The sequence below is a fragment of the Amblyomma americanum genome, chromosome 9, assembly GCF_052857255.1.
Source record: "Amblyomma americanum isolate KBUSLIRL-KWMA chromosome 9, ASM5285725v1, whole genome shotgun sequence".
Lineage (NCBI taxonomy): Eukaryota > Metazoa > Arthropoda > Arachnida > Ixodida > Ixodidae > Amblyomma > Amblyomma americanum.
Genome location: NC_135505.1, coordinates 128359069 through 128373695, shown reverse-complemented (window position 1 = coordinate 128373695; position 14627 = coordinate 128359069). Strand labels below are relative to the sequence as shown.

Genomic DNA, 14627 nt, shown 5'->3' with positions numbered 1-14627 from the left:
TCGTTCCTTGTGAGCGATACATAAATATGCTCGGTAATGCTTTTTTATTGTTGACAGCCTTATAAAAGGACGGCGTTGATGTTGGCGTGCAACCCGCCTTTACTGAGTGCGTGGTGTACTCGAGGTGCACAAGATGACGAGAGCGTTCACAATTATGCGGCTGATCTCCAAAGCTGGATTTGTAACCATTCAAACAGTTAGTTTATGATTCTATGATGCAATCGGAATATTGAAGGTTATATCAGTTCGACACTAATTCAACTTAAAGAATTTGATGAAGTGCACTAGGCCACGAGTTTTTATTTATCGTTCAATTCCCTGCCTTATTCCGAAACTGGGTGGTCGATGTTCGCTAGAACTGGTTACAGACTGAGAAAAAGGATGGGATCGATTCTTAAATTACTCAAGACACTTTGGCAAGTTTGGTAAATTGAAGTAGTCTAGAACCGATACCGTATTCAAGATTGCGATTGCAACATGCTGCATGAAGACAATAATAAAGAGTTTGCTAGCAAATATCGGCTAATTACTCGCGTAAAAGTGGCCACTCTCTTTTTATCCTCTATCTGCCGTGCCCAACACACGCTCAATGTGCCTAAAACACAATCATCAACTTTGCTATCAACGTCAACTGTTTTAACGGTGTAAATATTTTTAAAAAAACAATCTTGGAGCAACAAATGTCGCAGCACCACAGTGCTGAAAACTCCAAATCTCGCCTCTTAGCGAACGATTGTTAGCCAGATTAAAAGAAGTAAATTTTCTCGAAAATGTGCTCCCTTTGACTGAGTCATCTAAATGGCTTTGGTCAATGTATTCTTTGAAACAGGCATAATTCTGAGCTCTTACAACGTCATCTGCAAAAGCTTCCTGCGTAGAATTGGCGTCATTCTCTCTTAACCAGCCCGGTAATTTCTTTCAGAGATAAACTACTGTAGCAGGTAACGTGAGTGCAATAAAAACCAGTGGTAAATTACTGTAGAATAGCCAAAAATTTATAAAGTCAAACTGCCTTTAATTCACAATTCTTTAGCGAACGGACCTTGAGCATTATAAGCAAACTCTTACCGCGGATTGTACTGTGTGTATTGCAGTAATGCACGTATTAAAAAAACTGGTGAATACATTACGGTGGCTTACTGAAGGTTATTTTAGTATATGGGAATACGTAACCACGGACTGCAGTGACTATTACCTTTATTCACTCAAAGACCACCACAGTGGTTTGATATGTACCGATGTTGACATCAGGATTTGCTGGTATGGTTAGTGTCGGCACAGTCACCGCCTACTGTTGTTTCATGTGCACACCAGGTAAGTCTCCTGTTGCCTCGTGTGCGTACCAGAACTGTCTGATAATTCTAGTGAGCATGCGAGACCTGTTTGGTGGTAGCACCAGACATGCCTGGTGCCCTCAGTTATGCGTGCAAAACCTTCTGGTTAATTTTGTGGTGCACGCCAGACTGGTTCATTCTGCATAGCGCACCCTCCTGGTGCATTTATTTATTCGGATGTGCCCACTAACAGCCATAGGCTTTTTACAGTGTTGCAGTCAGAGCGCGAAAGAGAAGAGAACGTACAGAGTAAAAAATACCAAAAAGCAATTAAAACGGTGAAGAGGATGACAGTAACAACGAATGATAGGAACAGTCAACAGTCAAACATTGTTAACAGTCAAAAATTGTTAAGCGTCCCTGTGAGCACACCACGTTTCGCTTAAAAGATTTCAAATCCTGTTGAAATATATCAGGACCAGATGGTGCCATGGTGTTACACGTACACGTCATTAGTGCAATGAGGCCTGTTTTGGACGGTAATACAACAAACATACGGCTTTGTCAAACGGACCGTTCAAACACCTGAAGCATGATCAAAGTTGATAGGGACATGCAATCAAGGTGTCAAGTTAAACCACTGAAGAGGAAGAAAAAGTCCCGCAACTTCGTTCTAGTCTTTAGGTCGTTTGGACCTAGAGTTTGTAGGGCAGCCCTGCAATCTTCAGGTGAGCAGATAAGCAGACCGAAGGACCCAAGGCGTTCCTCACAAACCTTTTCTGCACGTTTTGGACTTTGTGCGAAGTGCGGCAGATCTAATTCAGCACTGTGGAAGCCAAATCAATTATTGGCATAACGCCGCGCCGGCACAGGGCAGCATGGCAAGCAGTAGTGTGTACTGGTAATATGGCATGCAATATCATGTCAAGCACGCGCAGACTTCTCTTCAACTCCAGAACGTGAGGCGAGACACGCAACTTAGCCTCTAAGTGGACACTTAAGTGTCGTTATCTGGTTGTGCCACTAGCGCTAAAGGAGTGTGTTACATTATGACAACTGCACGTGTCCTTAGTAGTTTGCAAGTAGCACACTTCCCGCTGTTTGCCTTCTAAGTTGTCAAGCGTCCAGCGGGAGATGTAGTTGCAGTGTTTGAGGGCTTTTGAATATTGCGCGTTCCTTCGAAACAAAAATGGGGGTGGGGGGGGGGGGGGGGGGGGCGAGACGCGAAAACAGCACGTTTGGGTCCACTGTTCCAAAACCCCGCAGCTTCTTTTCATTGACATTTATGTAAACGTCGCATAAGGATCTCAGTAGTCAATCAGGATGCATAAAATTTTTTTTCCTTGCGCCAATCGAAACGTTGCAATTTACTAAAAATTAAATACACCACCTTGTTGATTGCTTGTATTGCATTCCTGATATACAGTGTTTGCTTCGATGCATTTTCACTGGAGATCCATGGCTGCAATGGTTGTCTGAAAACCGTATTTTTGTACATTCTTAATGCTTCGCTCAATTATACCCTATCGTTATGTCCCTGCACCCTTGCACAATTTCTTTGCTTATTCTTCATCTTATATTTAGTACAATTATCGCTGAGCATTGATTAACACTTAATTTGCCTTTATTTTTGCATTTCCGGCATGTATATTGTGTTCACTACGATATGTATGGATTATTGAAGCTGCGTTATGCTGCGCATTATGTCGTTCGTTATAGTCTGATTTCTTCTCATTTGTGAAAAGGAGTAGCCTGTGAAGTAGTGTCATATGAGAAGGACTTCATCTGAAAGGCAACCGGCTCACACACTCACAAGCGAGGAACCAACGGCTGCTGTACCTAGGCACTTTTGTCGCGAACTGCATATTTCGCAGAATTATTGCGATCGCTTCTCTTCTGTGCTCCAACAGTTAAGATGAATAAGAAAATTTTCTCTTATATTGCCACTGCTTTTTGTGATACCAATCGATAAGCGGCCGATTTGTTCTTTTTTGGTGCCGTATCGGATGTGAATGATGAATTAGAAAGGAGGAGCCAGCATGCGAAAACCTAGAGATATGAGCTCAGCTTCCCACTAGCATCACCCTTGGCAAAGATTATTAATTTCTTTTATGCTTCTTTTTCTCTTTTATGCTGCAGGTATCAAAGACCTCTCTTACAGAGAGTGCGTCTGAGAATTTCCAGGATGACATTCAACTGCTGACTGTTACAGTTCAGGCAGTTCAAGAAGACGTGATGAACGTGAGCCTTATTTGTTTGTTTCAAAGCCACGTAGAAACGCATCCACAATGCTTTCGTTATTGTTTTTTTCAAAGACATTAGAAACAAAACAAGATTAACAGGATCAGTGTGCAGAGAGAATTTCTTTATGCTCGCCTCGTGTGCAAAAAAAAAAGCAGTACATACCACTTTTCACAACGTCGAGCTATCTTTAGCAGAAAAGCGTTTCGCCTGCTTTATCGGTGATCCTTCTTTGACCTGAACTCGATAAAGAAACACGAATCCAAAAACGCCAGCTCCCGATCAAGCACTCGGGACAAGAAGTTATGCTAACGTTTGATGAAAAAAGTCTCCCGTGCCCACAGCGATACAGGCTGCAAGGGCTGCTGTGTATGTCGGCTTTCATGCTTGAAATCGCGAAAATTTTCACAGGCGTCGCAGCTAGTATTATACTGTTGCCCTAGTCACCGTCCCCAATGCTCTAAATGATGAAACTTTCAACAAATGGCGAAGGATGTACGCGTTTACAAAAATTCTGTACTTTATCTCTGTTGTCAGTACTGCCGCGGTATCATTTATTTGTAAATTAGACGTATGTGTATATCTCGAGCTTGCGGGTCTAAAAACGCATTTTAATTTTTTAAATTCCGTTTCCATCATTCACTTCTATATAAGTATGCACAGCTGTTCACTCAAAGAATATGATAGCCTCACTTCTTTGTGAAAGTTTTTCTCATATTTTAGCAGACGAGGAAATTATGCCAACATAGTAAAATATTTGTCTCTGCCACAATGTTCAAAACAGACTGGCAAAAACTAGGCATACTATTTTAAAGTTTTTTCTCGTTTCAGCTTCGTCTTTTCTAATGAGGACCTATAATTCGCCTCCAGAGGCTGAGTACACTTAAATCTTGCGGGTTTCCCTCATGGTAAAACAAAAACTCCAGAACGCAATCTTCAGGTCGACCGTTGGTTTCAAATATTTCAACGGGTTCATGGCAAAAACACATGGCAAAAACACACTTCAAATAAATACTTTTCAAATATATCTGACATAGAACTTGATGCAGTAACTGGCATATGCACCAATCACAACTTCACTACCGCGGCGCCCATACATGATTACGAATTCTGGCTCTAATGCGTTGCTTCAGACGGCCTCCGCAAACCGCGGGACTCAGTGCATGCTTCTTAATTCACGTGTTTCATCTGCTTTTGAAATGAAAACAAAAACTGGCGTAATAACAACGCCATTTCCGGCAGCACCGGTCAAGTAAGATGCCATCGTGTTTCCTCCAGGTCCAGATTCAATGTCATCAACGTATTCAAGAAATAGAAAAAGCCATTTCAAACTTGAAGGTAAGAACTCATGAATATGACGGCCTTCTCTTTGTATAGCGCCACTGCTGCTTGAAATGCTCAGCTCCCCATTTGCACGTCGGTTGCTTCCCTTCGGGACACCTCGATTCGTTAAGTTCTGTCTTTATATTTTGCTTTCGTGCTGGTATCACGTAACTCTCCTCAACAAAACCTCTCTATAAGCACTGAGTCCGTAGTAAGTCAATAGCCCGTGGTAAGCATTCTCAGTACATATTTCCGCTTGCACTCTCGGGTGTCAAAAGTTCATCAGAAGAGTTAGCTGTGCTAGCTGGTAAGGCAAACTTAAGTTCTGATACATCGTTCTGGCGCACGAAAAACACGGACGAAGGAAGAACAGACACACACCAACTAGCCCAGCTGTCTACGCTTAGCTAAACTTAAGTTCATAGTTTTTATTGTTCTTGTTCATAGTTGATAGATTTAAGTCCACAGCACCGTGTTCGTCCTTCTTCTTCGCTCATTTGTCCTTGTGCCGTTGTGCTGGAAAACTATAATTTAAGTCGATTTTCCGCCATCGAAACGCAAAGGTGGAGTTAAAAGGAGTTGAAAGACGGAGTTGAAAGTATACGCCTTATATACAGAGCACGCACATTGTTTGAGTTTAACACCCGCATTTTAATGAAGCGTATTACTGTTAAGAGCAAAGCATCGTGATTTTACAGAAAGGTAAGGTAAGGCTTAAAGTATACGCACAATGGTTTAAATCACGTTTCTGGCCAGAAAAAAAGTTTCGTACCGTGCATACATACCGGCCGGTACTTGACAACCACAAATCATTGTTTCATTTTATTTTTTAAAGATAAGGTGGTATTATTTGCAGCAACTCAAAGCTACATATTGCGGCGTGTTGAACTCTAGTGAGAAAGGCCGTTGATCGCTTCGTTTTTGTTTTGTTTGTTTGTTTTTGTTTTTTTGCTGGTGAGCAACGGCGTTGGGGAATAGATTATTTGTCGCTCATCGTTCCACATCGGATAAGTATCAGATAAGATCGCAAAACTAATGGGGACGGAATGAAACTACTTATACTCGCTTAACGCTAAGCCTTTTAACTCACAATTGGTACGTATTGAAGCCCTTAGTACATTATGCACATTCTCAGCTGCCAGTCACTTCGGTTCTACGAAGCCTTTTCCTCACGCAAAGCAGTCTGTCCGCTTCGGCACGAACAGCGGCGGGCATTCGGCGGCGAGAGCGAGTGAAATCCGCCGCCACCGATATGCTGCCTCATATACTCTCTTCCTGGCCACCACCTCGCCGCTCTTGCCGTACACAGATACGGTTAGAAAAGTGTATAAAGCGACGCTGTCGGCGTACCATATGCGAAAGCAAGCTTACGCACGCTAAACGCAGGCATTTTGCGGGAATTTACGCCATATCTCACAATCCCTCTTCTAGTTAAGCGTGCGCAAACAGAGAAGCAATGTTAAGCGCAGTCTAATGGCGCCATCTGGTTGTTAGGACGGCAAACATTTTTGTCAACAAACCGACTCACCTCTTAAGCCTATTAGTGGAAGAATCTTTGTCACTCATATGTTTTGCTATAAGCGAGAAGAGACGAAGCGAAAGACCGGTGCACCATTTATCTACAGTGAATGCAGTGAAAAGGAAGTAACATTGACGAGACGAAATCAGTCTGAAGAGAGGGGTCCTGCTTTGAAGGGCACCGCTATGTTTGGGGAGTAACGGCGAAGCAGAGGGAGAAAATTTTGTCGTTCGTCTGGCAGTCGGTCTTTTTCGGGCCAAGGACCAAGCATTTGGTCCGTGAAGTCTGCACACGGCACGCACGCGGTCGCAGTTACTCCTTTCGTGTTGCTCACGGATACTAACTGCTGCTATTGCTCCCACGGAACTAATTTTGGCTAAGAGTGCAGGGTTTTATGCAGAGGTCTTGAAAGAACCTAATTGGAACAAATCGTATGCACATTTGTATTGCTGTTAAGAGGAAAAGAATACCTGCATAACTTTGCACTCCAGTTGTGGCATCCCCAGGTATAATTATAAAACCCTGATATGTCTTTAAGGGTTTCTGAACCTGTTTGCTGTGGCATAACATTTATGATGTCTGCATGACGTTCACGGCATAATTTTTTATGAGTATATTCACAAAGAAAAAAGAGCTTGTTAAAGGAGGCCAGTATTCAGCAAACCTGCTCGCACAGTAACACGATGCTATAATTTTCGAGTATATTGCCGAAGAAACATAAGTAGGTTTAGGTGTAACTGGAATGAGCCACACAAAACTACTGAGCTGACCGAGTTCAACACAGAAGGCACCATTTCTTCGCGCAATACTTGCTTGCCATGCCGCGCATACTTTCTCCAAGTTTATATATGCCATTTTAGCGAGCCCTTATTTTAGGTCACTTAAGATTAGCACTTCAGCTAAAATAATTCAGTTAATTATCACATCATGGGGCGCAAATCGCAGTCGTAGCTGCTGGCATCAAAGCTGCAGCTGTATTTTAATGGGAAGCTCGAATAGCTCACGATAATTTAAAAGCACGCTTGATGAACTACTGTAATGTTGATCAACAAGTCAAAGAACACCTGTACACACTCACGCACACTTGCACTCGAAGGTGCAACAACACCCTTGCTACCATGCACCTTTCGATGGTGCATGGGTGGATTAAATGTGCTAACGTGCTCACGCACCCTTTAAAGAAAAAACAAGAATATAAGAGTATGGAAAAGATGCCGTCATTTGCGTTACACCTTTAGGGTGTAATTTTTTTTACAGTGTATACGGCATCTCTCATAGTCTAAGTCTCTTTGGAACGTTCAATTCCCATAAAGCGTAAACCATTTCGGTTTATTGCGGTGTGCATGCTGAGCCTCGTGCTTCCTTTCTCCCAAGGATTCGGTGTGCTCAGTGTTCTAGTTCACATTGTTTCTCGCTGCTATGGCTTTTCACGTTGCGGTATTTGATTCATCGCTTTACCCCCCCCCCCCCCCCCCCCCAAATGGCTCGATGATTAAAGCCGCGTTGCTTTTATTCGACGAGTCTATCGTAGGAACTAAGACGTCTCAAATTCGCGTCACGACTGCATTTTATTCCCTCTTGTTGTTTTTTCTTCGCCCACACAGTTTTGGTTTGGTGTTGAAACTTCTATATTCCAGTAAAAACAGAAGCTTCGCACTGAGCATTCTATTCCTCCTGCTCTTTTTCTTTCCTTTAAATGTGGCAGATTACACTAGAATATGTTGTCGCCTCATGTGCGTGTGCTCGAAGTGGCGTTATGCAGTGGATTTGCTCTATCTAACGCTTTATCCTATACACTTGCAAGACATTCAGATAGAGTCGCATGTGCACGGTTATCCACAAGTAAGAGAGAGAGAGAGAAAGAGAAAGAAACTATTTAATGAAAAAACAGGATATAGCCGGCGTTCAAAAAACACTGGCATGCTACTCTCTGTGTGGAATGGAATTTGGGAGATAAAGGCAGTGGGAGAGCTTGCGAGAACGTTTTTGCGGGCTAGTTGGTGCATACCGGCAGGGGTTTACAGCAGTTGCCCAAGACCAGCTGAACAAAGCAGTAAGCAGGCGGCCCGATCAAACGGATCAAAAGATGGTGGCAGTTATCCCGTACCTTTACGAGATTTCGCACATCGTTAAGAAGATCTGGGCCAGGGCCGGCGTCAAGGCGGTCTCTTCTGCATCTGAAAAACTCTCCAGGATTTGCGGGAGAGTGAATGCCGAAGACAGGCGCGTGCCCTGTTCAAAACGCCACCAAAAGCGCTTTGTAGGTTGTTCGAAGAACGTATACTCCATGCCACTGACTTGTGTGGTAAAGGGAGCACACAAATGATGTTAGAAAAAATTAAGGCAGTAAAATGAACACATTAAGAAATGCAGTGGTTTTGCTCCTAGGTTAGATAACACGGTAGTGCTGCGCAGATGTACGACGCAGCTAGGAAGAAAATCATGGAAGCTGATGAGATTACCAAGTCCGACAGCTCGTTTGTCAGCAATCCCTCAATTTTGTTATCAAGAAAAAAACTGAAATACCTCGCGCTGTAGGAGAACTAGTTGGATGTCTTCACTTTGTGCGATGACGGGATATTAGTTATTTTGATTTCTTCCTACGTTATCCTGCCATTCTGTTCTGTTGATATGAGCAGCTGATGTAGATAAGCGACTTATCGGTCAATAAAATGTCATAGTTGTTAGTCAGCGCTCTGGGTTCATGGGTTTGTCTGTCTGCGCTGTCGGCAGGAGAGCGTTGCAGAAAAGGTAAAATAAAAGAAATACAAAGAGGAGACGATAAATGCGGACACTAAATGCGTGCTAAGGTGCATCGGCAAGTAATGATATTACATACGAAATGATGAAGTGCATAATCCGACAAATGGGCGAATAAAGTTCACTGCGTTAAGAATGCATTAGGGTTACATGCAAGGTGAAACTAGAGCTTCTCAAGGTGTCCAGTGTAATTTAAATATGCAAACAAAACGTTCATTGCATGTCTCTGTTGCCTAAGGCAGGCTAATTGCCTAAAGCACTGTCCACAGTTAGAGGCACTCGGGAGAGCTCCATGCAACGCTCATAGTACGCACGGTCGTCAGCATACGCGTGGAACTCAAGCAGGATATGTTCCAGAATTTCGATCGAGCCGTAGTTGTCACAAAGCGGACTGTTCATTTGACCGAAACGGTGTCGCAAGCCGCTTGTAAATGCAGCGTTCAGGCGAAGTCGGTGACAAAGTGTTTCCAGATGGCGAGAGGGAGTCTTGATCTGAGATGTGGGTCGACCGAGTAAAGAAAGTGGCAGTGATGTGTCTGCAAACCCCAGAGCCGATGCGTTTCTTCGGAAGTAAATATGCTAGTCACACAAGTAAGAGAAAAGCTAACAATTCAGTTATTGGAAAAGCGAAGAAGCTTACACAAAGCGGTTTTCACAGAAATGGGCTGAAATTAATCGGCGTTTGTTTACAGTAACGCAAACTACTATCACCACAATAGTTATACTGGCCACCAATGTCGTACAGAGTTTTTGCTACAGATGATTTCCACAGCTGCAGATACCTCCTACCGATATCAGTAGTTTGTACTGCAGCATTACAGTGCCTTTTGTCAATGACAAATCTGGCGATAATATTTTTTATCGATAAATAAGGCTATGCCTTTTACGAATTTCTGTGGTAACCTACATTCTTCTGCTGTCTCTACTTCTCAGACTAATGATTTTTTTTTACTTTTCCTGTGAATTTTGGATCATTTTTCGAGCCAGCTCGTGACCCGAAGGACAATACGTTTCTCTTGAAGCCCGAGCGGCGCGTGCGTAGTCCTCGTGGCTGTAGAGTGCGCAGAGCGAAACCACTGCGCCCATTGCTTAATCCACAGCTCGCGGGCATGCCGGAAAGGAACTCGACTCCTGCTAGGGTGCATGGAACCAGAGAAAGGAATGCTAGATCGAGCCATCCTAGCTAGTCGTAGAGTCTCTTCTAGCTCGTGCGGTACCATGGCGCCATCCTTCTGCGCGGCGAAAAAGCCCTCGTAAGCAGTGAGGGCGCTGCACCCTGCAGCCTGAGTGACAGTGTTGACGGACAGTTGCGTTGGGCAGAGAAGACTCAAAGAGGTAGTCTCCACTTTGCGCTGCTCTAGTATCTCAAGGCATTTCATGCTTAGGCGTGCTCCCGACCGCGAGAGAATTTTTTTTGCGGTCAAACAGGAACTTTCTCTGAGAGATATGAGTTATTACTCACTTAGTGGTATAGATTCACTCGTTCATTTGCAGTTTCTCTTTTACTAACTCTACACATTTATTACGCAGCAATGCATTGCTTCTCCAATAGTGAATACCCAGGAAAATCAAGAGATCACAACCGTAAAATTTCTACTCTCTTCATACTCTGTAAACTCGCTACGAACTACCATAAACTTCTAGAGGCCTATGTACCGTATGATGTCAGTGCAGGTTAGAGAACACCAGGTGGTCGAAATTATCTGGAGCCCTCCACTACGGAGTCCCTCATTGCCTGAGTTCCTTTGGGACGTTAAACCCTGTAAACCAAACCGAAGCATCAGAAACGGCCTCGCCTTTATGTTAGCCTGCTTTTCCCAACTCCAGGGCTGAATTAATAAATACATTACTATTCCCAATATTATAGAGTTTGAAAAAAATTCTTTCTGGCCCATCGACATGCCGTTTTACTCTAGCTTCACACTGCCATTTCGTTGAACATGAAAAGGTTTTGTATGTGCACGTCTCTTATGATTCCCAAATTTTAAAGATTCAAAGGTTGGAGAATTAGTCATACTGGAATGGACAAAGTTTTAGGCCCCTTAGCCTGCTTCAGGCAACAGAGACTTGCAATGAACTTTCTTTTTACATATTTAAAAGACATTGGACATCTCGATAAGCTCTAAATCCGCTTGCAGGTTACCTTCATGCATTCTTCTTGCAGTGAACTTCGTCAGCCCATTTGTCGGACTATGCACTCCATCATTCCATAGGTTACATCAATACTCGCCACTGCATCCTTAGTACCCATTTCATGGCTGCATTTTATCTTCGTTTTTTTTTCCTTCCACCTCTTCACGCTGCTCTCCTTCAGTCTTTATCTCCCAAATTCCCCTCCCTACGCAGAGTAGCATGCCAGCGATATTGAAACGCCGGCTAAATTCTCTGTTTTTTTATTAGCCTCTCTATCTCTCTTTTATTTCAGGCGTTCTGAATCTCATTGCTATCACCTCCTTTCATTTATTGTTTTTTTTTCAGCTCAAAGAGGAACTTTCTCAGAGAGATGTGAGTCGTTACCCCAAATACGATGCTAACGCACCAGTTCAGTTGTCGCACCTGTGTTCACAACTTCAACCATCTATTTTCCAGGGCATCATTGCCTCCCTGATGGCGTATGTTCAGGCAAATCAAGAGGACATAAGGACAGTAAGGCTCTCCATGCTCATCCTATCCTGAACCTATAGTTACCAGTGCTCTGGTAACGGGTTCACCTCAATTATTGCTTCGTCATGTCGGCTTCTGGAGGGTATTTCGAAATTACTGATTTTTTTTTTGCTGAGTGCGTCGCCGCGGTGGCTGAGTAGTTATGGTGCTCGGCTGCTGACCAAAAAGACGCGGGTTCGAATTTCGATGGAGGCGAAATTCTAGAGGCCCGTGAACCATGCACGTTAAAGAACCCCTGGTAGCCGAAATTTCCGGAGTCCTTTACTACGACGCTCCTCATAGCCTGAGTCGTTTTGGGACGTTAAACACCCACAAACCATAAAACAATTTTTTGCTGAGCCCATTTGTTCCAAATATTGAAGCCAAAGACATATCTTTTCTCTATAAACGACATGGTATTTAAGCATATGCCCTTACAGAACATATGTCCTGTCATACAGTAAAACATGAACTCACACATCCACTTGTGCTACGCACCTGTATACTTTCACGTATATAAATGCACACTGCCGTATTGAGCTCCTAAGACGTGCGCTGCTTAGGCTGGCAAAGAGTTAAAGATAACATAAACGTTGAAGTGCAATCTTCTGAGATTTTATTCCACTCCAGTGGGAAACAGGAAACAAGGGCATGCGACAAAAAACTTAATAAAATCATAACAACGGAAGAGGAGACAGCACAGAAGCGCATGACGCTTTGTCATCCTAGGCAGCGCACGTCTTGCATATAATCATGTTCCAACCAGCTTAATCTTAAGCACTTTTTTTAACGTATATACCCGCATATAGGTCGACTTGATTTCGAAGTTCGCATACTCCTAACTCGACAGTCGACCAATACGAGATTCGATACGAAGGCAAGCCAAATCAGAATCAAAATCTCGTTTATTTGTTTTTCGTAGCAATCAAGCATACCCTTTTGCAGCAGGACGACCCGAACTGAAAAAGTAATGGGTCTTCCTTCAGGCAGCTACAAACGCTGAAAAAAAATGGGAAAAGGCAACACCAATAATAATAATTGGTTTTTTGGGGAAAGGAAATGGCGCAGTATCTGTCTCATATATCGTTGGACACCTGAACCGCGCCGTAAGGGAAGGGATAAAGGAGGGAGTGAAAGAAGAAAGGAAGAATAGGTACCGTAGTGGAGGGCTCCGGAATAATTTCGACCACCTGGGGATCTTTAACGTGCACTGACATCGCACAGCACACGGGCGCCTTAGCGTTTTTCCTCCATAAAAACGCAGCCGCCGCGGTCGGGTTCGAACCCGGGAACTCCGGATCAGTAGTCGAGCGCCCTAACCACTGAGCCACCGCGGCGGGTGACCAAACCAACACAATATAACACCAACAATATTGTTTTCAGAACTCCCACTTCCTGGGCACTTTTGAGCCTTGGCATACAATAAACACGGATTGTCACTGTTACTGCTCAAGTGCCGCCCTCTATCTCAAGATAAGAGCTGAAAAGAGTTTGAGATATGACTTTTATATAGATAAACACTTATTCTCAGTTCTTAATCACCGAACCCGCGCTTAGGCGTTTCCTCTAAAAAATGCAACTTCGCCCAACAAATCAGCAGCGCGATGAGTCGAGTGGTCTGCTGGTGAGGCACATTCACAGGACGGCAAGACGCGCGCCTGTTCGCAGCGCCCCAGTTTCATTCGCTTGCGCGCAACAGTTGAGACGGAAACTGTCAATATTTTTAGAACCAGGTTTGGCGCCAGGTTCGCCGCAGGTTTCAAACGATCCTCACCGAATCTTCCGAGACCAAGAGTGCAACAAGCCTTCCATAATTAACAAGAAACTTCTCCTATGAAGGAAGCCAACACTGACCGAAACTATATACACATATATACAGGAAGTGATTTTTTAGCACCTGATTTAATAATATAAGTCAACAGAAATTTAAAAACGCAGCACGATTTAATTCGGGACGTTCCGGGGACCGGCCTTTTCCGAGTGGGATAGCGTATATATATATATATATATATATATATATATATATATATATATATATATATATATATATATATATATATATATATATATATATATATATATATATATTTATATATATATAAGGGAAGTGGGCACTTCTACAAAGACACTTTTATTTATCAACGTTTCGACCGCGGTGCGGTCTTCTTCAGGACTTCACAGTCCTGAAGAAGACTGCACCGCGGTCGAAACGTTAGTCCTGAAGAAGACCGCACCGCGGTCGAAACGTTGATAAATAAAAGTGTCTTTGTAGAAGTGCCCACTTCTCTTAAATCTTTATTCTGCGGAGCCAACGCAACCTACGTTCGCAACATATATATATATATATATATATATATATATATATATATATATATATATATATATATATATATATATATATATATATATATATGTGTGTGTGTGTGTGTGTGTGTGTGTGTGTGTGTGTGTGTGTGTGTGTGTGGTGTGTGTGTGTGTGTGTGTGTGTGTGTGTGTGTGTGTGTGTGTGTGTGTGTGTGTGTGTGTGTGTGTGGGTGAGTGGGTGGGTGGGTGGGTGGGTGGGTGGGTGGGTGGGTGGGTGGGTGGGTGGGTGGGTGGAATGGAAACCGAAGCTAACCAGCGCAGGAGGCTTCTGCTTGAGTCGTGGCACATACAACAGACACGAAGGAATGTTAATCGCTCCCTGGGGACACTTCCTTCGTCTTACATCCATGGTTTGCGGCCATTGACGCGGAGGTATTCAACACGAGGGCTTAAAAAACCAAGCTGCGCCTCGCCCGTAGTCACACCGTGAAGAAGAGACCGAGCCGGTCCCGAAACGTCGTGTTTTTCAAAAATTAACCTGGTTGGCGTCAGTCATCTTTCTA

General features: G+C 43.4%; 1 protein-coding gene across 1 annotated transcript in view; it reads left to right on the top strand.

Annotated features, from left to right (window-relative positions):
- Positions 1–14627, top strand: part of LOC144104305 (uncharacterized) — a 42494-nt gene that overhangs the window by 12731 nt on the left and 15136 nt on the right. Inside the window, exons 6-9 of the mRNA XM_077637215.1 lie at positions 3414–3515; positions 4794–4853; positions 11596–11622; positions 11707–11763. Coding sequence (XP_077493341.1) covers positions 3414–3515; positions 4794–4853; positions 11596–11622; positions 11707–11763 — 246 coding nt within the window. The remainder of the gene's footprint in view (positions 1–3413; positions 3516–4793; positions 4854–11595; positions 11623–11706; positions 11764–14627) is intronic.